The sequence below is a fragment of the Muntiacus reevesi genome, chromosome 5 (genome assembly GCF_963930625.1).
Source record: "Muntiacus reevesi chromosome 5, mMunRee1.1, whole genome shotgun sequence".
Classification (NCBI taxonomy): domain Eukaryota; kingdom Metazoa; phylum Chordata; class Mammalia; order Artiodactyla; family Cervidae; genus Muntiacus; species Muntiacus reevesi.
In genome coordinates, this window is record NC_089253.1 from 43,843,272 (window position 1) to 43,867,987 (window position 24,716).

A 24,716-nucleotide genomic window follows, 5' to 3' on the forward strand; every position below is an offset into this window, starting at 1 on the left:
ATATAATCAACTATCAAATTATATGATATAGATTATAAATGATATAAAATTCAAGGACAGTTTAATAGAGATGAAAAAACAAAACTACTCCTGAGAGAAGTAGAACTTGACATTGACTTTCGAGGGTATGAAGTTTTTTTGTTATTCATCAAAAGGATGTTTCAGTTGAAATAACAGCACAAGCAAAGATACCACATCAGGGATGAGCAAACAGTGCCTGAAGGGACAGTAAAGAGACAAGTTCATTGCAGTGGATTAAACTGGAAAAAATTTCCATGGCTCTAATATTAATAATATTTGACTACTCTTCTATGCCAACCTGAAAATTAAAGGACTAGAGGAGACCTGGACAACTCTGCCTCAGAAAAGCATTATAAATAAACTACCACCATGAGATATGACCTCATCTTTAAGGAAAAATTTCCAGAGAAGCAGACTCTTGAATTTTATAATGTTCATTATGTTACCAAAAATAAAGACATCAAGGACATATCAGAATTCACAGTAAATGTCTGATTGATAATTTGATTATTAAAGCCATGCAGAGTTACAGGACATGAATTTTTATTCATATGATAAACTACTTAATAAGTCAGCCAGTTTACCACCTATATCTCAAGAATAGTGACTGGGTGAACCCATATGGACTGCTTGCTATAAGGCCCAAGCTGGCCTGCATCTAAGTCATCTATTTCAGAACGTTTAAACCATATGGGCTGACAGAATGTCCTTTCTCACCTTTGAAGAATGTTTTCACACCTTTGAAGACACCTTTGTTTGACCTTGTTGTCTAGTGAAAGTTAAAAAAAAAAAAAAAGCCTAACAAAGCATCTAAAGAGGTCTAGCAAATTAGTCACGGTTGGGAACTCATACAGAATGAAACAGCCTGCAAACGGTTTTCTGACAGCTCCCTCGCCACAAATTAACAAGTTGGTAGAGATTCCAGTATGCCATCAGTACTGTGGATATAGAGATAATAATCATCTGGCTGATTCAGTGGCATGACATCAAATCAAGTAATTATTTGCAGCAAAAAAATACAAAAACAAAGCTCATGTTGTTCCTGGCAAACCTTCCTGGCACATCATTTATAATAGAAAAATATTTTATGGCCTGCGTAATTACTTCACAATAGAGAAAACCTTGTAGAGACTAGGAAGAAGGCAGGGGGAGGGTGGGAGTAAGGGGAAATGCACTGAATGAACACTTCCTCATTGCCGCTCCTCTGTGGAGAAGTGTAAAACCTGCAACACAGAGAAACTTCAAACGGCACTCTAACTCTGAGAGCACACACTTGAAATAAAGCATTAGAAGCGCCAGGTGCCCTTGGGTGTGGTAGACATACTAACGCACGTGTGTGCAATGCTATGGGCTGGATGCTCCCGGTTACAAGCAAGGTAAAGTACGTATCCTTAGGATCTGAAAGTCCTGGGTCATATGGTGTAACCAAAGATGTGACACCATCAGCAAACCTAGAGGTTGCTCACAGAGTTGTTTGTCCCACAAACATTATGAGTCATGATCACAGAACCAGTTACAACAGCAACCACTGAGCCATCATGCCAAGATAGTGAAGCCAGGAGAATGGCTCCCATAGTCTTAGTCAGTCAAATTAAATGAGAGTCAACACCTGAGGTGGCACAGAATTACCACCAGCTCCACGACCAACTGCTAAGACTGAAGCAGCAAATCACATGAACAACTGACATTCTTCGGCGACAATGCAGAGGTGTGTGTTAACTGAATCCCACCAGGTCACCAGAACTCCACTAAGCGGGTCACCTAAGCATCTCACACTCCTCACCCTCATCAAGGTCACAGTGAAGACGTGCCTGAAGGCAGACACTTCAGGAGGCTGGGGGCACTAGAGACCAGCCTACATTTCCTAAATTGCTGGCCTGATTTCTTTCAGGCCCTCAAATGTACTTTTTCATTAGGCTGTGTGCCCCAACATCTGGAGGCAGGAAGAGATGACCCCTCCATAACCAACTAGATGGCACCATGAACAAAGAGGGCTGCTCTATTCACTGACAGCACATGAGTGTGAACTCAAGAAAGTTTCAACCCACTTGGTTAGTTTAATTAGTTACAATTACAGACATGATTTTAAAATGGCAAGACAAGGTCCCAGACAAGTGCAGCCATGTCCACCTGCAGATCATGTGCCTCGGACCCTGCCAGTGAACGTGAGCAAAGGCAGCGGACAGAGGCTGCTGTAAAGGTACGGAGACTGCGGTCAACAATGACTGCCACACCATTACCTGTGTTGATGACAGCAAAACAGAAAGAGAGCAGCCAAGTTTAAACCAATGTGCTCTCAAGACAGCTAGGATCGGCAGCAAGCCTCTGAAACACTGACACTGGACACTGGGCAGAGAGTGGGAGTAAGTGAAGGTTACAGACCAGTCTTTCAAGCAACCACAAAACAGATACTCACAGCAACACTGGTAGTGCACTGCTGAACGTAAATATCCTGTTTTAGAAGTCATGAAGGTTTGCAGGTAAAGCTAATTTTAAAACTCAGAAGAAAACCACAAATGTACCCAAGAGCCTCTTAAACTCTTACATTAAAGTGACAATTACTTTTAATTCTTACCCAGCCAAAGTTATTTTTGGTGGTGGTCCTGGAAGAGTTGATCCTGAGGGGAAAGCAGACCCGTTGAGTGCAGATGGTAAGGCCCCACTGTCAAGCTGTGTCAAGTCAAAGGCAAGCATAATTTGAATTAGTATACATTTTAAAAATTTATTATACCTCACCCCCCCCCCCCAGGTATAGACAAAAATGATTTTCTTCTGGAGATTTATACCACGATCCCTTTACAACAACATCCAGGACTTGTTATCACCATGGTTCTGCTAACACCTGAGCAGGTTCCAGCCAAGGATTTCAGTAGAAGTGAGAGGAGTCCAGCCCCAATCACCTCACCCACCAGACCATAGGACGCCCTGGGGTGAGAAAGCCTGACTGTGGGCAAAGCCTGAAACAAGCCAAGGATTCAGGGCCAAGGCATCTACAAGCTGACAAGCAGTTCACACAGCTGTGAGCTGGTTGCCCAGTGTTATTGCAACGGACATCTTTTTCACTTTTATGAACTACAAATTTGGAAATAAATTCAATAACATATTTATATAAACTAAACATGTTCTTTAGTTATTATGTTCTTAGTATAACACATTTGAAATCTCATTGGCAACCATTACTTTTTCATCTAATCATAAAAATTTTGTAATCAATTTTAGCATATTAAAAACCAGTATCCTAATCTCTGAATTATCCATGCCCTTTGCTTTCTTGGTTCTCATGTTCTTTTATTGTATATTATCCATTCACATGGCTTATAGGGAAAGGAAAGGGTAGCAAAATCAGCACTGACCTTTATTTTCTTATAAGAAGCTTGAAGAAATTTTAACTGTTGAATAAGTTTAGATTTTGAAATTATTTGTGTATATCACAAACATCCTATCCTTGTCCCTTCCTCCCTGAAAACTTGAAATTTAAAAATAAGCTTTATTTAAGAAACACAGTTTTGGAATTTCCTGTTAGTCTGGTGGTTAGGACTCTGTACTTTCACTGCTGAAGACCTGGGTTTGATTCCTGGTCAGGGAACTTCCCTGGTGGCTCAGATGGTAAAGCGTCTGCCTACAATATGGGATACCCAAGTTCGATCTGTAGGTTGGGAAGATCCCCTGGAGAAGGAAATGCAACCCACTCCAGTACTGTTGCCTGGAACATCCCATGGACGGAGGAACCTGGTAGGCTACAGTTCATGGGGTCGCAAAGAGTCAGACATGACTGAGCGACTTCACTTTCGGGTAACTAAAATCCCACAAGTCACTCAATGCAGCCAAAAATAAAAATAAAAAAATAAAAAAGAAGCAGCATGATCTTGGGAAAACACAGTTTATCTATCTTCCTTTTCTCTCTTCTGCTTCTTTTATCACTGTGTGTAATCATTCCCTGGTGGGGCCTGAAGATAATGAGCAACCACCCAGGGTCCAACTCCTTCATTACAAATCCCCCACCACAGTCTCACAGGGGAGTCACTGCCAGAACCACACTCGTGGGTCCTGGGGGAGTTGGGAGGCTCTGCTTTCCTCTCCCCCACTTTGCTAGAGGGAAGTGTTCACCAGTGACTGCAACTGTTCCCTTTCCAGGCACCCAGACGCCCAGTCATTGGGCCCACATCTCCTCGTGGCAGTCCACGATTAGGAGACTGCTCTGGACTTCTGCCTTCTTTTGAGGAAATTATTTCACAGTTCTTGAAGTTGAGACAATTCTCTGAATAAACCAGACATAATTTCTCTCTTTCTCTTTTGTTTGGCCCCAAAGTAAAGCAGAGAAAAAGAGAGGTCTTTTCAATAAGATGTCTTGTCACATTCCACTTCTCCTGCCCCCTCCCTCTCACTTGCCCACCCCTGCCCCATCAGCCCTGCCTGTCTCCACGGCCGCCGAGCCCACATTGTGTGTGTTTTTCCACATGCAGCCACAAGGCTCATCTCTTCCTCTCTCTCGAGACTGCTCAAGGGTCACCGTCTCAGTGGCGCTGACACTGGCCACCTTGCTTATACTCGCCACCTGCCTTCCTCCTCCCCAGGCTCCCACCTCCAGTGCCCCTCCTCTGCTCTCCTAGCAGGGTATAGTATAATTTATTTATTGATTACGTTTGCTCATTGTCTGTCTCCCACACTGAAATGTAAGCTGCGGGAGGGCAGAGCCACTTGTTCTGCTTTGATTTGTTTTGGGGGGTTCACTTAATATTGGCTCACTGATGTAAGCCAAGTGCTCAGGCATGCTGCCCTATTGAAGGCCACCCTCTACAAAGGCTGGATACATGTTAGCTTTGCTCCAGCCCTCAGTCCGCAGACATAACCAAGAATTGCAAGATCTCTGCTCTATGGAGCGTGTATTCCTGTGGGCGGATATAGGCAAACAAACAAACTGAAGAACACAAGACAGTGACAGTGTTGTGCAGAGAATCAAACAGATGGTCCAGTGGCCATCTACACCACGGACGTACAGAAGGCTCTTCTGGAGAGGGGACATCTTACATCAACACTTAAGGAAAAGAGTACATTTGTCTTATATTTAATCTATGCACATTATGGTGTAATCATAAAAGCATTTTAAACTAAAGAGCATTTTCCTGATGTGGAGGAAGGTGGAAAATATATTCTAGACCAAGTGAGGGGTACGTGCTGATGGGTGTCAGGACCACAAAGGACACATTCAGCAAATGGGACAGAACCGGGGTCCAGAGGCCATAGGAATGGCCAGGTCGTCTCACAGAGCTGGCAGAGAAGGGGGTCTTAGACTCACTCTGCTACTCCCAGTGCCTGACATGGGGTGAAGGTGTTGGATACTCGGTTTAAATACTGATTGTAAAACAGAGGATAAATATACTTTCTGAGTAATTCAAACTTCAGCAATCAAAATTTCAAGAGACAATAATACCCTATTGTATGTTTTTTTATTAAAGCAATAACTCACTTGTTGTGTAATGAGATTTAATTTTGGTGGTACTGGCAGAAATCTTCCTACTAAAGCAGTCATGGGTTTAGGGACATCTGTAAGGAAGACAATTACAATTAATTGATAGCATATATTGTTCCTTTTCCACTTGTACATGGAAGAAAGTACAAAAATGATAAGGTATCATGAATTTAACATGTGCAAAGTCATTTCTACTTCTCTTGATCCTATACATGTTTTCTGTTTCAGCTTGGGTTTTTTTGTTTGTTTGTTTTTACTTATTACACTTTTTTTCTTTCTCATAATGCTACTTAACTTGAGCTTTCAGGGATGCTATGCTATGAAATGTCAGTGCCCGGGTTCCTAAACCCTGTGCCACGGCGCCCGCAAGTGCTGTGGCACTCACCAGGGAGGCACCAGATACGCCACATTCCAGAGACAGCAACAGCACCATCTGTAGGATGGCACATGAGCTACTGTCCATTTATGTGTATTCTTCCTCAGATACCAACTTGCTGCTGCTGCTGCTGACTTAATAGGATGTAAACACTCATTAGGATTTATATTACGATTATGTAAATACTCATAGGATGTAAAAACTCAGAGTTTGCTCACTGGGAGCAAACTGCTTAAGACTGGAACCGATACCTATTTCTTTGGTCTAAGAGCGCCATGAAGAACACCCGTGAGACTACGGTCCCTGTGAAATTCCATGTTTGAATTGGAGTGACAGGAGAAGTCTCCTGATTGCCCACCTGCTGAAGGCTTATGCCTCCTTTGAGTGGTGTTTCCTTGAGATTTACGTAACTGAATGCATCTATTTCATGGTGATATTTAATGTGTACACAGCGACAAAGGAAACTAGGCTGGGGGCTGAACAGTTATGATGATATGCAAGGAAATAGATGAGGAGAGCATGATGTAAATCTTCCTTCTGGAGATGATCTACGGCATTAGGATTTTGTCGTGTTCCAGAAGGAAGGGAATTGGGATAGAAGCCTTCTCTGCCTGTGTAGAGGATCAGCGGCAGCTCTGACCCACAGGGACTGGAGCCAGAAAGCCCACGGCTGGTGTGCAGCCGAGTGCCCCTGGAGGCGCGTTGCATCATAGAAAAGTGAATGACAGAGGCATGCTATCTGTCCCTGGGTAAGGAGACTCTCAGGATGGAATAGGAGTCACATTCCGTCTTTTTGCCCTGGGCTCCAAAAGCTCACTGAAATGGCATCAGGACTTAATATTGACTTAAATTATGACAAGGTCAGTGAATCATATGGTAATGAAATACTCTGGTTAATTCAAGCTTTAGGGTAACACAATTATGTACATAGTACACAGAGATGCCCAGTTTTATGTACATAGTACACAGAGATGACCAGTTCTCGAGTGTTAGTGTCTAACTTTTGCAAACACAACCTTAAAACTATGTCATTTGACCTTCCTTTAATCATCCATAAGTCATTTGGTGGTAATCAAGTAGCTATAGATTATTTATTATTATTGCACCAGTTTAAAGAAGTTTCTAAATAAGCCAATGGCAGATAAGTCAGCATTTGATAGTTATTTCAGAACTCATGATGATTAAAGCAGAGTGGTGGTTCTCATTGACTGCATGAAAACATTTACATTAAAATGTATATAATTTTTGCCACATCTGAACAGTCAGCCCACTGCCTAAACTGGGAAAGTTTGTTTCAACCCAGGTACCTCTGGCCACGCCACTCATGGGTACGAGTTGTTGCCTGTTAGGATTATAAAGCTCTACAGCTAGCAGAAGGAGAGGACAGCTATCTAAGAATTTGAGATAGTCAGAACAACATACATAAATTAACCTATAAAGATATATTTTTGTAGTCTTAACTCACTAATATGGGCTGTTGCCAAATTGCCTAACTGCCTATTTCACTTTCACTTTATATACAAAGTCAAACATATTCACTTACCAACTTCCATGTGACATATGACATATTTTTCTATTAATTTACTTTGTACCTGACTGTAGATAATTATTTTGGTCTTGATACTGAGGAACCAAATGAAGTGCTTTTAGTTCTCTTGTGCCAGAACTGTCTATACACAGCATTTGTGTACCCCCTTTCAACTGACATATCACCTAAAATGAAAAATAATGATTAGGTTTCATTTTTAGAAAGATATCCAGTAATATGAACCTAAGTAAACCTAAATCTGAGACCACAGTTTTAATCCACAATTTAAGTTTTAATGGAAAACGGTTAGCTATAGATATATTCTCGCTTTTTTACTCTACAATAACATGCTCTCTGGAGGGACCACAGGGCCAATAAATCCCTGGGGAAATGTCTTGTGAGATGTGTTCAGTGCGTTAACAGAAGTTCCTGCTCAAGCCTTTCTCTACAGGCACAGGCTTAGGGTAGGGAACAGGTGAATATGAGCCAGTTCTGTTACCTGTCCACCGTCTTCAGGAATGGGGAGAGTGTGCTGATCTGCCCAGCCTGGCCCCACTGATATCCAGCTAACTATATGAAGGGCTTTGTCCCCCTGACTCCATCTCTGTAGCTGGTCAACTACTTAGAATGATCTTTAAATTTATGACAGTTATTCTCTCCTGCCACATGCACATGTTATTATTTAACATCTACTGTGTTTTTAAGATACCCATTTACTTCATTTCCTACAAGTACAGTTTAGGAAGTTTAATCCAAGTTCTGGAAAATTCCAAGAAGCCATCTTTCTGGGCCTGACCAGCACCCTGAGATCATCTAGTTGGATTCTGACCATATATAAATCCTCAGCAAGCCTGGAGAGTCAGCCAGTCCACCACCCTAGTCAAGCCGAGCATGGACTCAGCCCTCGCTGTGTGCAGCCTGTTCATGACAATGTAGCATGAACATGAAGGTGAGAGAAGTCACTGTTTCTGACTGCACATAGCTTCTAATTCTGATGTTAAAACCACAAATACCCAGAGAAGCTATGGTTTCTGTTGTTAGGTTGCCTTCGGGTTTCCTAGACAGGAAAACCCAAATAAGCGTAAAGGATCAATGTTACCAAAATAACACACATAGAACCTATATTAAAGAGGTGCTGATCACCAGCTCACACCTTCATATCATCCTGACACTGGATAAGAGGCCAGCATTCATGTTCCATTGGAGTTTCATTTGTACTTAGAGGATAATTACAGCCACACACGCACAGGGGCTAGGCTCTGGCTGAGTGGACCGTCCAGGCCTCTGCCTATTGCACAGTTCTGGACTCCTGAAGGACACAATCCTGTCCCTCCTGTGAGCATTCTGACATTACTCAGGAGTCCGGTGTAATTGGAAGAGTTCTCATCCTGTTCACCCGATCTAAGTGTCCCAGAAAAGTTGTGCCCATTCTCAAGTATTTTCCAGTTAAAGTACACACCTTAGGTTTAAGGTCTCCTTTCTTGGAATAGAGAGCTGATGGTGGGGACAGCAATTGGTTCTTTGGACATTTTGCCAAATAAATGCTTGGGGCTGGATTCCCTGGTTTCCCTCCCTTTTTGGTCCTCAACACACCACTTACAAGCAGACTATGAAACATCTCTGTTTTCTCATCCATAAAATGTAGATAAAAATAATGTCTACCCTACAGAGTTTGTGTGTATTAGTAGCTCAGTCATGTCTGACTCTTTGTCACTCCATGGACTGTGTCCTGCCAGGTTCCTCTGTCCATGGGATTCTCCAGGCAAGAATACTGGAGTGGGTTGCTGTTCCCTTCTCCAGGGGCTCTTCCCAACCCAAGGATCGAACCCAGATCTCCTGCATTTGCAGGCAGACTCTTTACTGTCTGAGCCACCAGGGCAGATTTGATAGATTAAATAAAGTGACAAACATGCAAACCTATCACATAAACCACAAATGTTGCTGATTCCTGTCTTACTTGACTGTTAGTTGGTAGGAGGGATTTGGAGGCAGGCAGGGAGGAAAGCAGCTTCTGCCCTGCAGCCACAGAACTGCAGCTGCCCCCTCCCACCAGCATGCCAAACCACAGAGGTCAGCAGCTGCTCCTTTCCTGGGCCAACCCTGGGTCTGCCTGGACTGAGGTGACTTATGGCTTCTCTTTTTAATGAGTACAGCAGGGTCCTAATCTTTGATTTACTAAGATCAAGTAGAAATGAGAAACTTAGATGTGAAAGAAATATTAGAAAGACTCTAATTATATACCTCTTTTCATAGATAAGACAACCAAAAATGCTGACTCGACAAGTAAACAGAATGCAGAACAATGACTGAAAATATTTTACTGTTGACTTAGTAATGATAAGGGTCAAACATTTAACACAATGTTAGTCAGACACATTTTCTTTGGCATAATTACCATTGGGTTAGACTCTTTCTTATGAGAGCAGCCAGAGGCATCCTCTGCTCCTTGAGATGATGGGAACTTGCAACATGACTCCTGGGCCAGAGGATGCTGAAAAGTTGCTTCCTCCAGACTGTTACTTGTGATAGAACCACCTGCTTCCTTGATTTCAACCTGAAAAAGTAAACGTGATCTTAGAAATCACATTGTGGACACTACACTTTACAGTTGCATAATACAGAAAATTCTTTGTAGAAGTTGCATTTTTAAAGTAAAGAACATCCTTATGCTTAGCGTCCTCTCTTCCCCACTATTAACTTGTCCTCTGGGGCGACAAGTCATCTGACCATCCTGGCTGGAGACGGAGAACATGCAGAGGATCGGGACCATCTGCCCATGAGGTGTGGGGCTGTGACTTCCATGTAATCCTCTTGCTGTTTGAAAAACACGGTGTGGGTAATTTGAGAAGATTCTGTGATTGGTCAGCTCCCCCTTAGAGTTTCTAGACAACCCCCTACTACAAAAGAGCTGGCTGCCTCCTGGGACCTTCCTTAAAATTGCCTAAAATGCTTCTCCTTAATCATCGTTCTCAGAGCACGCTCATTAAGTTGTATTAATGTTCTAGTCTGTTTTGCTTTTTCCTCAAGAAGCCAGAAATCTTTGCTGATGCTTTAGTGATATTTACATTTTAACTTGGAACTTTCCAGGTGGTGCTAGTGGTAAAGAATCCTCTTGCCAATGCAGGAGACATAAGACATGTGGGTTTCCCTGAGTCAGGAAGATCCCCTGGAGGAGGGCATGGCAACCCATTCCAGTATTCTTGCCTGGAGAATCCTATGGAGAGGGGAGCCTGGCGGGCTACAGTCCATGGGGAAGCAAAGCGTCAGGGACATGACTGAAGCGACTTAGCGCACATGCATATTGTAACTTACAATGTATTTATAGAAATGCTTACAATTAAATAGTAGAGCTTCCCTCACTGAATGGTAGAACAATAATTAACATGAAAACAGGGAGGGTAGACAATAATTGCCAGCTTTATTTTTTAAGCTATCCTCTGCAACAACTCAGCGATACACCAGCAAAAAAGTACCAAAACTAGGGAGAAACAACAATGATGTCATTGAAAAATCAATGGAATTTAAAAAACTAAGTAGTCTCGATGCTTTAAAAAAATTACCAATTAAAGTGCTTCAAAATTATAATTATATATATTATATATATATACTATATATACTATAATATATATAATGTATATAGTCAACTAGCCAACCTCAACTAGCAAACTTCTATATATAATATATAATACACTATAGATATAATATATATAATTATAAATATTATATATATTGTATATAATATATATAATATATTATAATAACATATAATATATAATAATACTGTTATATATATTATAATAACACACATAAATATAGCATAAATATACAATATATATGATCATATTAATATCATATATTATCAATTGTTAATATCATATAATATCAATTATTATATAATATATTGTATTAGCTATATTAATAATTATATTATCATATATTATAGTTTTATATTATATATTATATATACTACATAATATAATATATCATATAATAGTCATATTATATATTTATATATTTACATAATTGTATTATTTATACTATATACAATTATATCAACTATTGATATAATATATTCTATTATATAATTATAGTAATATTACTATAATTATATTTTATTATATGTATTATATATAACATATAATAATATATAATATTTATAATTACAATTATATATGTCCATAGTGTATTATATATATTATATACATATTATATATAGAAGTTTGCTAGTTGAAATCAGCTAGTTGACTACATACATACTATATATATTATAGTAAGTATATACATATATAGTAAATTTATATATATACTATAGATATATAATTATAATTATATATCTATATATTATATTATTATATATTATATATTATTATTATACTATATATGATTATATATAATATATAAGTATATAATATATTGTATTATAATATATTATATTTATAATTATAATTATATATTATATCTATAGTGTATTATATATATTATATATATTATATATAGAAGTTTGCTAGTTGAGGTCAGCTAGTTGACTATATATATAATGTATATTATAGTAAATATATTATATACACATATATTTATATATATACTATAGATATAATATATATAATTATATATTTATATCATATTGTTATAGTATATATTAAATTATATAATATATAATATAATTGATATATCAATTATATTATATTATTATATTATATATAATATATTATATATATAATATATAAATATATATATAATATATTATATATATAATATATAAATATATATATAATATATCAATTATATTATATTATATACATATATTATATACAATATATTATATACAACATATAATATATAATAAAATTATAATATATAATAAAATGTAATATACAGTATACATTAATTATATATAATATACATAAATAATATATATTATTTATTATAAATTATAGCATATAATATATAATATATATACTATAAATATATATAACAAATATAATATAGATAATAAATATATAATATATAACATATAAATATATAATATATAATAAAATGTAATATATTATATATTATATTGATATATATTGCTATATTAATATATTATATATTTTTTAAGTTCTTCTTTTTAAAATGTGATAATGTAAGGAGATCAGGAAATAGCAGTCAACCCAGAATTTACATGGTCTCTCCCCCTCCTTAACCTCCATGTGCACAGACTGCCTGTTAGGACAGGTGAATTTTCCCAAAGGCCAGGAGGCAGATCATAAAGTCCTTCAAAGAAGATGGTGATTCTAAGGTAACATTCTGAAGACCTTCTGTAAAATCACAACAGAGACAACTATCTTTCAAAGTGTGGAGATTGACTCAGACTAGAAGATCATCTGACTTAGAATCTGGGACCCAAACAATTATTTTCATGGACTGGCAAATGCCTTAACACAGCAGACTAGTATCTAGGTATAAATCTTTTTAAAGATATAGGAAAGTTTAGCACTATTTCAAGTTATAACTTTTTTTAGACATTTCAAATTTTACAGAAATGTAGAATTTTTCAATTTTCTTCTGCTTTCTGCTTTGGAGAATTTGTCATGTACATGTCATCAAAGTTTAGATTTTGGTTTTAGGGAAGAATAATTTTATTTTTTAAATTTATCATAGTTTAGATTTAACTTCTCCCCCTGTAATTAACAGATACTTATACAGTAAATACATCAGTTCCTCAACCCCATGCAACTGATAACCTGGACTACTTACAGTATAGTAAAACTCTACTTTTACAAAATAAACAGAGGCCAATATGTGAAAATGAATTTCTAGAAAAAGGAAATTAGCAACTGACCCTGAATATTTACTGAAAAATAATTCCATTCTGTTTAAATGATAAACATGTTTGTGCTCAATCTTTTTCATTTTATTAATAAATTTGGAAACTGTCAAAATAGAATTATGTGACTCAGATGGTAAAGAATCTGCCTTCAATGTGGGAGACCTGGGTTTGATCCCTGGGTTGGGAAGATACCCTGGAGAAGGGCATGGCAACCCACTCCAGTATTTTTGCTTGGAGAATCCCATGGACAGAGGAGCCTGGTGGGCTACAGTCCACAGGATCACAGAGTCAGACATGACTGAGCGACTAACACTTGGAATTTGTCAATAAAATTTAAAAAAAACAACAAGAAATATCATCCAAGTAGTCCCTCCTTTATTTTGCTAAAGTTGAATTACATTGAAAGAGAATTTGCTATTTTAATTTCCCTTCCCGTTTCCCTATTCTTTCCTTCCTGTCCCTATTTTCCCTTCCCATTCTGGTGAACACCGAGTCCACTCGGCACAGGAAGGGAACTGTGCTTGGACGAACAGGCGCAAGGTGCTGGGCCACAAGTTTGGCCTGGTAGCAAGACGGAATGTCCGACACTACAAGCCATCTGAAAAAGACTCCGAGAAAGACCTCTGTGCTGACTGAAGTCTGGAGGAACAAGGTGTGCTCGCTGGTTTCTCCAGGCCTCAGCCTCTCTTCCCCAACTTTCCTGTGCACTAAGGAGCAGTGATCACACTAAAAGAAAACCAGAAAACAGGAATCTAAGCTCCTGCTGCTATGGTTTATGATATACAAACAAAGTCAGGTTCCAGCCATCTTAATACCAACTCAAAAATGTTCCACACAGGTTTAATTTATAACTTACTAAAATTAGTTAGTGGTTGAGTAATCTAATTTTCCAAACTAGATCCTTTTGGGGGGCCAGTACACATTTCCTTGGAAATCCTTTTCTTCCTTTAAAAATTGACTTTTTACTTTCAACAAAAACAGAAAAGGGGAATTCTCTGGTGGTCCAGTGGTTAGGACTCTGTGCTTTCACTACCCAAAGCCCAGGTTCAAAATAAATAAATAAATAAGGACAAAGCAGAAAATTACCAGTGGTTATTCACAGCAAAATAGGGTAGCTGGCTGACAATTAGCATGAATTCATGTAGACTCTGATTTATATTACATACACTTGAGGAACAGCTACTTACTAGCAGAGGGAAGCTCTAACATTGTGATTTCACAGCTCACCAAACACAGGTACTAACTGTAATTCCTACCTACCAGCGAGTTCTAGCTGTGCAAAATTCTTAAAGAGATGGGAATACCAAGCCACCTTACCTGCCTCCTGAGAAATCTGTATGCAGGTCAAGAAGCAACAGAACTGGACATGGAACAAAAGACTGGTTCCAAATTGGGAAAGGAGTATGTCAAGGCTGTGTATTGTCACCCTGCTTATTTAACTTATATGATGTATCATTCGAAATGCACATGAAGCACAAGCTGGGACCAAGACTGCCAGGAGAACTATCAATAACCTCAGACACAGATTCACCACCCTTATGGCAGAAAGTGAAGAAGAACTAAAGAGTCTCTTGATGAAAGTGAAAGAGGAGAGTGAAAAAGTTGGCTTAAAGCTCAACATTCAGAAAGTTAAGATCATGGCATTCAGTCCCATCACTTCAAGGCAAATAGATGGGGAAACAATGGAAACAGTGAGAAACTTTTTGGCTCCAAAATCACTGCAGATGGTGACTGCAGTCATGAAATTAAAAGACACTTGCTCCTTGGAAGAAAAGCTATTATCAACCTAGACAGCATATTAAAAAGCAAAGACATTACCTTGCCAACAAAGGTCCATCTAGTCAAAACTATGGTTTTTCCAGTAGTCATGTATAGGTGTGAGAGTTGGACTATAAAGAAAGCTCAGCGCCAAAGAATTTGAACTGTGGTGTTGGAGAAGACTCTTGAGAGTCCCTTGGACAGCAAGGTGATCAACCAGCAACCAGTTCATCCTAAAGGAAAGCAGTCCTGAATATTCATTGGAAGGACTGACGCTGAAGCTGAAACTCCAATACTTTGGCCACCTGATTTGAAGAACTGACTCATTGGAAAAGACCCTGGTGCTGGGAAAGATTGAAGACCAGAGGAGAAGGGGATGACAGCAGATGAGATGGTTGGATGACATCACCAACTCGATGGACATGAGTTTGAGCAAGCTCTAGGAGTTGGTGATAGACAGGGAAGCCTGGTGTGCTGCAGTTCATGGGGTTGCAAAGAGCCGGACATGACTGAACGACTGCTCTGAGCTATGAATTACAACCCTTATAAATCTAAAGGGGAAAATATGTAAAAGGCCAGTGCATGAAAACTCATACTGCACTTGTTTTCACAGACACTAGGGCTTCTTGCCTACAGCTGCTTTTAAAACGTTCTAGGGACTTTTCTGGTGATCCAGTGGTTAGGACTCCCATTTCCATAGAAAGGGGTACAATTTGATACCTGCCTTCAGAGCTAAAAAAAAAAAAAAAAAAAATTCTAGTTGTTTCCCTCTTTTGTTTTTAATCCCTGCTGGGTTAGGCCATATATTTTTTGTTTTTTAAATATTTATTTGGCTATGCACGAGTTCTTAGTTGATGCACGTGGGATCTTCGATCTTCCTTGCGGCATGTGGGATCTTGGGATCTTTAGTTGTGGCATGTGGGATCTAGTTCCCTGGCCAACGATTGAACCAAGGTCCCCTGGATTGGGAGTGTGAAGTCTTAGCCACTGGACCACCAGGGAAGTCCCTGAGTCAGACCAGATCTGACCTGGGGATGAAGGACCTAATTCCCCAACAGGGAGGATGCTTGGCTGGCTAATGCATCTCACTTTAGCAAGGGATGCTCCTTGTTGGGAACAGTGAGTCCAATAACGATGCTACTGACAGGAAAAATCGAGAAAGTCCTCCCTCTCTACTGGGGAAGGGGAGCAGGGGGAGTTGCGCGATGTGGATCTTACTGGAATCACGCGGACACCGGGGTGGGCAGCTCCCTCCCTGGCCCACGCGCCCAGGGGCACGACGGCAGGGCTCCTGTGTGGGGTGAGCAGGGAGGACAGGAAGTGGACGTTGTAGGCCTGCGGCTGTGGGGCGGCAGGGAGAACGGCGTCTTCCAGGGGGTTGAGCTCCGGGAGGTTCGGGTACTCCCCCAGGAGTCCCTCGTCTTCGTTCTCATCCACCAGCAGCTCCACTTTGACCTTGCTCTGGCAGCCCCCGCCGAGCGCGGGGTTGAACGCGTGCAGCAGGGGCTCTTTGGGATCCGCGGGGCCCAGGTACGCGTCCTTGAAGACGTGAAAATCGTCTTGCTCGTGCTTTACCGCCACGGCAGTTTTCAGGGGAAGGTTTTCGGGAACAAACTGACTCTCGGAGCTGAAGAGGTCTGTCACCATCTCGTCTTCCGGGCTGGACATGCTGCCCAGCAGAGGGGCGTCTTCCATGGCCGCTGGGGGCGCCGAGGCCCGGGCATCGCCCCGCACCTGCAACGACGCGGCCCGGTCAGCGGCGGCCCCCAAGGGGCCCTGCAGCCATTCCGGGGGCCCGCGGCTCCTGGGACCTGATCCGGTCGCCCGCCACTCCCAGGGTCTGGTCTGGGGGTACCCCCGCCCCCAGGATCTGACCGGGGGCCCCGACGCCCCCAACATCTGGTCCGGAGGGCCCGCCGCTCCCAGGGGCTGACAAGGAAAGGGTCCTGCGGAATGTCAGGGGAAGGGTCCCGCCGTTCCCGAGGGGCCGACGGGGTCAGGGGCCGCCGCTCCCAGGGGCTGGCCCGGGGGTCCCACCGTCCCTGGCGAGGACGCCCGGAGAAGGGCTCCCTGCTGGCTTGGCGGGCTGACAGGAGCGGTGTCCCGCCGCTCCCAGAGGAATGACAGAGGCAGGGTCCTGCGGTTCTCCGAGGGGCTGACTTGGAGGTCCCGCCGTCCCTGACAGGGGCGAAAGGAGAAGGGGGGTCCCTCCGCCCCCTCGAGGCTGACTAGGGGCCCACAGTCCCCCTCCTGTCTGCAAGCCTGAGGTCGGGCCCGGGGCCGCGGGGAAAGCCGGCGACGACTGGAGTGTCAGGCGCTGGAGAGACGACGCACCTGGGCCCGCAGGAGTTGTCAGAGCACCTAGCGCGGATGTGGGGGCGGGGCGGGGACGAGCCGTTGGGTTGGCCGTTGGGAGGAGGCGGGGCCAGGGAGGGGCGGGGCGGGGCTCGCGGCGGTGGGCGTGGCCGTGGCAGGGCACGTGGTATGGGTGGGGCGGGGTGAGAGGGTGGGATGTGTTGGGGGTGAGGTGTGAAGGCGGGGAGCAGAAGTGAGCGGGGCCCCGAATAATTGATGCTTTTGAACTGTGGTGTTGGACAAGACTCTTGAGAGTCCCTTGGACAGCAAGGAGATCCAACCAGTCCATCCTAAAGGAGATCAGTCCTGGGTGTTCATTGGAAGGACTGATGTTGAAGCTGAAGCTCCAATCATTTGGCCAACTCATGCGAAGAGTTGACTCATTGGAAAAGACCCTGATGCTGGGAGGGATTGGGGGCAGGAGGAGAAGGGGAGGACAGAGGATGAGATGGCTGGATGGCATCACCGACTCGATGGACATGAGTTTGAGTAAACTCTGGGAGTTGGTGATGGACAGGGAGGCCATGCGTGCTGCAATTTATGGGGTCGCAGAGTCGACACGACTGAAAGACCGAACTGAACTATGGAAGGGCACGTGGAGGGCTGGAGGGGAGTGTTGTGCTGGGGCCCAGGACCTGCCAGTTGAGGTGGACAGGGAGAGACACTCCCGGGGCCAGCAGCTCTAGGCTCCGGTGGGGAAACTGAGGCCAGTCTGAGGCAGTGACTTCAGACCCCCAGACTTCACCACATACTTTTCCACCCAGCCGTAGAAGACGGCAAGTGGGTGGAAGACCAGGGGTCCACACAGGCAGGTAGGTTCCCAACCCAGCGTGCACTTGAAGTCCGTAGTGCTGGAGCTCCAGATGAAGACTAGGCATCCCTCGTTGACATAAGCAACCCAGCACTGATGATGTTCTGGAGAAGAGGGAGGTGGTCAAGACCTAGAACTAACAAACAGAACCACACTAACACAACACAAACTTAGGGTGGGTGGTGAGCTAAATACGCCCTCTTCATCAAGAAAGGAGGTGGGGGTGGGTGGGATATGTGGAGAGAGTAACATGGAAACATACACGACCATATGTAAAACAGCCAATGGGAATTTGCGGTAGAACTCAGGGAACTCAAACCCGGGCTGGGTAACCACCTAGAGGGGTGGGATAGCGAGGAATGTTCAAGTGGGAGGGGACGTGGGCAAACCTGTGGCTGATTCATGTTGATGTCTGGCAGAATTGTGCTTTACACAACACTGTAAAGCAATTATCCTTCAATTATAAATAAATTTATTTTTTTCAGGACTCTGCAAGGGTACTAGACGAGGAATTGCTAGAGGCCAGCAGTTATAGTTGCCACCCTTTTGTATTCAACCTCAGGATGTTTCCCTTGGCCAAAAACGCACTAAGTCGTCTCAGGGTTCAAAGCACTCAGCAAGCAGTGGCAAGGCAGATCCACCAGAAGCGGGCACCTGGTTTCCATGACAAGTACGGCAATATGCTGTATTAGCTAGTGGAGCCACTTTCTGCGTTGCTTTATGGGTATATATGGCAACACAAATTGGAATAGAGTGGAACCCATCACCTGTTGGCAGAGTCGCCCCAGAGGAATGGAGAGAACAGTAGTCATCCTAGCTGGTTTAATACTGAATTGTTTCAAAATCAACTCATAATTAATGCCAAGTAAAAGTACTATGTACCCATTAAAATACGGCATGTTGAAGAAATAACGTATACTCGAAACCTTCAAAAAAAGTGAATAAATTTAAAAATAATAATAATTTTAAAAACGGGAAAGCTTGTCCTTTAGGCCTCAGTTCTGAATCAGCATCCTTCAAAATCCAGGTATTCTCACTGCGCACACACACACACGCGCGCGCACACACACACACACACACACACGTCTAGGAGCCCTTAAGATCCTTGGAGAGGTTCTCTTGGTTCTTGACTTCCTCCCACTGGAGTATTTTTTTAATTGGAGTATAGCTGCTTTACAGTGTTATGTTCGTTCCTGCTGTACACTGTGAGTGAATCAGCCACATGTACACATATATTCGCTTCCTCTTGGACCTCCCTCCCACCCCCACCCCCACCTCACCCGCTCTAGGTCGTCACAGAGCACCCGGCTGAGCTCCCCGCACTATACGGCAGCTCCTACTAGCTGCTTCGCATCTGGGAGTGTGCATGCCAATCCCAATCTCCTAATTCACCCCACCCCCCACCCAAATGTCCCTTTTCTATGCCTGCGTCTCTATTTCTGCAAGTCTGTACTATTTCCCACGACAGCCAGAACTGATGGGGTTCCCGCTGTATTCCCAGTGCCTAGAACAGAGTTTAGCATACAGTAGGTGCTCAATAAGAGCCTTGGAGAAAATTGAAATGCGTTTATTGAGCCCCTACTCACTCTGTGTCAGCGCTGTTCCAGGCCCCGAAGCATAGGAGAAGATGCAAAATGAACAGAGTGAAACCCACAGCCCTTCTTAGCAGCAGCTCTTCTCCAACAGGTACATGAATCTAGTGAGGTCCACTCTGCCCGACCCGAGGCCTCTTCTGCATATCTTGGTCGGTCACCTTTGTCCTAAGTGCCTGACCTTTAGCCTCCTTATCAGTATAACAAAAGAGACAGAAAGCAGTCATGTGGTTAATATTTTTATTAATGGTAACATTCATACTGCATATCTAAGATTTACATCCAAAAGGGCATCTTGTATTTACATGCAATGGCCAGTCCAAGATAACAAATTCAGACCACAGCTCCGTTAAGACTATGGCTTGTTCCAAATTAAATTAAATACATTAATACTCTTACTTCCTGCTTTCAACACGTACAGTACAAATCCAGTCTCCTTCCTTTTAAGGAATATAAAATTGCATTGATGACTGCATGGATTAGTGATGATTACATCTGAAATATTTAAAACCTGAGAGACAAGCAAGCCCAAATAGGTTTGAGTGCTAACACGTCTGCTCTCGAATTCACCTGTGAATCATAATACAGACTGGTCAGTGGTCAACAGTGGATGATTTGGGGGCCCTGGCTTTAACTGGACGCCATGCCTGGCTGAGGCAGAGGGGCTCCCATATCCTCTGACGCCCCCCAGACTACATACCACAGATGAATGGGGTCTTTTGTTGCTATGGTGGTTAGATGTCCTTTTTAGCTTTTTTTGTCTGTTCCCATTTCCGCTTGCTTTTAACAGCAAGAGTCTTTGGCCCATTTAGGTGGGGTTTTACATCACAAGATGTACACGAATAAAACATGCACGCGCTCTGCGGCCAGTGCCTTGCTCCTGCCCCATCGGTTCAGCCTCATCACCGCATCACTGGAGTACAGGCCTCAAAGACACGAGCCCCACCAGAACAGAGTGGTCAGAAAAATAAATACATGACTTAAAAAATGGACAGCTAAGCCTGTCATGACAGCCCAGAGGCAGTGGGTCTATTTCACTCCATGATTCTTTCTTTTTGCATTAAATACTGAAGACGATACAGCGTATCATCACTTTTTGGTCACTCTTTCGAGCAAGGCAGGCGCATCGGAAGGGTAGGCTGTGTTAGACTCAGCACCCGTCACCTGCGACATCATAGAGGTCACTGAGATGACCCATCTCCCTCTGTCTCCCTGGAAACGGGAGTGGATCTCCTCTCTCCCCAGGTGGGATGGCCAGCCCTGACTGCCTGAGGTTCGCTCTTCTCAAGTTTGTTCCTTTCTCCGTGCAAGTGTCACGTTCTCCCTGCTGTCAGGCTGGGTAAGCAGGAATCCCGAAGCACCTAGGATGTGTGTTCTCCAGACACGCTATCTTCAACCATCTCATCCCTCGCTCCCCATTTCTGACACACGTCTTCTTTCGTAGCTTAACAATGAAACTTGAGGAAGGCAGTCTGATGGAAGGGAATCCGGCTTGCAGCTGCCCTTGTAAGGGGACTGGTCCCTCTGGGACATGGGGACACCACAGGAAAATTCCTACATAGAGATATCCACCCAGTAAATTGAGATGGGAGTGAGACACCCACAATTCCACCTAAAGACTTAAAACAAATCTCTTGTGTGGTCTCCCTTACACTTAGGGCCTTCTGTTTTTAAGGCACTGGGTTTTGAAGACTTCAAACATGTAGAGGCAAATGCAGACGACCGAACTAGTCAGTGACAGAGTGACCACAGGACAGAACAGGTTCCAAAAGCACAAAACTTTTCCTGGTTAGTGCATTGCATGTGTGTCGGCTATTAGCTGCTAACATCTGCAACTTAAAAGATGCTTTTCTCTCGGAAGGAAACAAATGTTTACACTGCTCTGATAAAATTAAATGCCCGTAAGCACCAGGGGTCCAGTGGCAGCCAAGGAAGCGTGCCGGTCTGTTTCCAGCGAGTATGAAGCCACAACCCCACTCATTCTGAAAATCGCTTGTCCCTTAAGAAATGTAAGGAGACGGGAAGACTTTAGGGGAGACTTCATCCAATGTCCCCCAGGTTAGGAACTGCTTAGAAGGAGTAGGGTTATACTTCATGGCGTGGAGCCTGCTGTCCTAGAAAAGCAACAACACCAAACCTTCGCTGAAAGGAAACTAATTTTCATCCTGAAATACAGTCAGGATACAGAGCTATTTTTCATTTGGTTTTTCATCAGAAGAACTTCTTTTCCTTCCCGGAAGTGCTGAGAAATTTACTTCTTGGAATTGGGGCTGAACCCGAACAAACTGATGATGTCGGTCATTGCTTCTCTCAGGTTCTTCCCGAAGCGATGAGAATCCTTTCATTTAAAAGCAAACAAACAAAAAGAAGCTGGTTACAATGTGGAATTTTTCACATTTCAAGCCTTTTCACTTGTAATCTGACTCAAAGAACTAGCATTCCTTTTTGCCAGTTCTCTAAGCTTTGACTCAGTGATTGAATCATTAAGTTACAGGGTCTGGTGAGATGTTAAGGGTTCATAAAGATAACAGCTACGTGTTTGTGTGGGTTGCGTGTTTTTTCTTTTCCATGGTAGGTTATTATTACGAGACACTGACTATAGTTCCTTGTGCTACACAGTATGACCTTGTTGTTTATCTATTTTATATATGGTTGTATTTGTTTTGAGATCTAAGGTGCTTTATTTTTTAAAAAAACAACTTATGAAGAGTAGTGTGAACAGTACTTGTCTTATTCTTGTCATATAACAATTCACAGAGCAAACAGAACTTCTATGCCTCTGCTAATTGTCACACACCTTTTGAAGTTTCCATTAGCTCCCGACACCTTATCTTTCATAGGGAAACAGCTTTAATAGTTATTTTTAAAATTTAATTCTTATTTTATATTGGAGTACAGTTGATTTATTTTTATTTTTATTTTTATTTTTTTTTACAGTTGATTTATAATATTGTGCAAAGTTCAGCTGTACAGCAAAGTGATTCAGTTATACGTAACAAAAATATCCACTCTTTTTCAGATTCTTTTCTATATAGGTTACTATAAAGTATTGAGTAGAGTTCCCTGTGCTATACAGTAGGTCCTTGTTGATTACCTATTTTATATACAATAGTGTGTATCTGTTAACCTCAAACTCCTAATTTATCCCTCCCCACTCCCAACCATAAATTTGTTTTCTATGTCTGTGAGTCTATTTCTGTTTTGTAAATAAGTCCATTTGTATCATTTTATTTCTACATATAACCGATAACCATATGATATTTGCCTTTGTCTGACTTCATCTCGTGTGATAACCTCTAGGCCCATCCATGTTGCTGCAGATGGCATTATTTCATTATCTTTATGGTTGAGTAATATTCTAGTGGTGTGTGTGTATGTATATATGTGTGTGTGTGTATATATACCACCTCTTTATCCATTCATCAGGTGATAAACATTCAGGCTGCTTCCATGTCTTCGCTACTATAAATAGTGCTGTTGTGAACATTGGGATGCATGTTGCCTTTTTCCCCTAATGTCAATGCATTACATAAAACATAATAAGCAAGTGAATTCCAAACGTCTCTGTTAAAGGTGAACCTGGCACTGACTGTCAGGCAACGTACAATGTGGAAAGGTGAGAATATAAATAAGGATTAAATGTGCCATGCTAGGAAGGCGGTCACGGGTTCCATTCAGAGAACACCGCAGACCACTGCTGCATTATGCGTGTGAATTACTCAGCTCACGCACACAGATCTTAACTCTACCCTTCAACGTTTCATGCTTGCTAAGTCACTTCAGTCGTGTTCGACTCTGCGATCCCATGGACTGTAGCCCGCCAGGCTCTTCTGTCCATGGGATTCTCCAGGCAAGAACACTGGAGTGGGTTGCCATTTCCTCCTCCAGGGGATCTTCCCAATCCAGAGATCTAACTAATAATGTCTCTTACATCTCCTGCATTGGCAGGCAGCTTCCTTACCACTAGCGCCACCGGTGGGAAGCCAACCATTCAATGTTACAGAGAGTCTAAAAGATGCAGAAGCACTGCAACATTTAGATTTGAAACCACAGCTACCAGCAAAGATGAAGACTTTCGATCAAATAAGATGGATCCCTTTAAAACTATTAAAATCCTTGCTTTGAAAACATCCCAACCAAGGAAGAGTATACAACTGAACTGAAATTTTCTGTCAAATCAGGGATGTGCCCCCTATCGACCCCCTTCAAAAGAAAATAGTACAAATACTCCATCCTGGGAAGGGGGGGACTTTTGTACTTACCGTCTCAGGACAGGAGAACTTGGAGGATATATGGAAACTGATGAGGTCCTCACCAACGAGAATGTACGACACCCCATAGCCGTCATCAGCAACCTATAGAAAAGCACATTCAAACTGAACTTGGGGGGCGTTCCCTGCTGGTCCAGTGCTTAGGGCTCTACACCTCCACTGCAGGGGACATGGGTTCGATCCCTGGTTGGGGAACTAAGATCCCACATACCATGTGGCGTGGTGAGTGAATGAATCAACAGAATGGTGGAAATGAGGCCACGGGCAAAGGGGATTTCGAACCTTTAATGAGATTGCCATTCATACTGGCATGAATAACCAGTAGGAGCTCCTTCAGGGCGGGGTGCTTAAAACTGAGACAGGCCCGTCCTGCCCTGGCGCTTGCTGCTTTGTGAACTCCGATGCCTGGCCACTTACCGGCCCGAAGCCTCCTCCACTCGACACGTAGTCTGGATTCTTATCCAAATTGAACAGCTCCACCTGCTGTGGAGGGGTCTGGCTGGTGGATAATCTCCAAGGCTCAGATAGGACCTGGGGAGTTAAACAAGGGGACGTTCTAATGACACTTCCCAGCTCCATCCTCTTCTGCCCCCAAGGAGCCCGGGAGATGAGGAAAGGTTTGCTTGGTGTTTGGACTGTTTCAGACACCAGAAGGCTATGTCCCTGGGGGCCTTGCCAGCTCTCGGGGCAGGGGTTCTTCCGAGAGGGATGGAGCAGGTGAG

General features: G+C 42.6%; 2 protein-coding genes and 1 pseudogene across 2 annotated transcripts in view; 1 reads left to right on the forward strand and 2 right to left on the reverse strand.

Annotated features, from left to right (window-relative positions):
* TESMIN (testis expressed metallothionein like protein) overlaps positions 1-16,660 on the reverse strand; it is a 40,266-nt gene extending 23,606 nt beyond the window's left edge. The window contains exons 1-5 of the mRNA XM_065935911.1: positions 16,184-16,660; positions 9,791-9,949; positions 7,460-7,580; positions 5,489-5,565; positions 2,597-2,691 (exon numbers count right to left, since the gene is read on the reverse strand). Of these exons, the coding sequence (XP_065791983.1) occupies positions 2,597-2,691; positions 5,489-5,565; positions 7,460-7,580; positions 9,791-9,949; positions 16,184-16,660 (929 nt within the window). The remainder of the gene's footprint in view (positions 1-2,596; positions 2,692-5,488; positions 5,566-7,459; positions 7,581-9,790; positions 9,950-16,183) is intronic.
* A 1,982-nt stretch (positions 16,661-18,642) lies between these two features.
* Positions 18,643-18,939, forward strand: LOC136169710 (cytochrome c oxidase subunit 7B, mitochondrial pseudogene; annotated as a pseudogene).
* Positions 18,940-19,949: 1,010 nt separating this feature from the next.
* The window catches only part of CPT1A (carnitine palmitoyltransferase 1A), a 56,930-nt gene continuing 52,163 nt past the window's right edge, over positions 19,950-24,716 (reverse strand). Inside the window, exons 17-19 of the mRNA XM_065937950.1 lie at positions 24,412-24,525; positions 23,986-24,078; positions 19,950-22,061 (exon numbers count right to left, since the gene is read on the reverse strand). Of these exons, the coding sequence (XP_065794022.1) occupies positions 21,975-22,061; positions 23,986-24,078; positions 24,412-24,525 (294 nt within the window). The 3' untranslated portion in view covers positions 19,950-21,974. The remainder of the gene's footprint in view (positions 22,062-23,985; positions 24,079-24,411; positions 24,526-24,716) is intronic.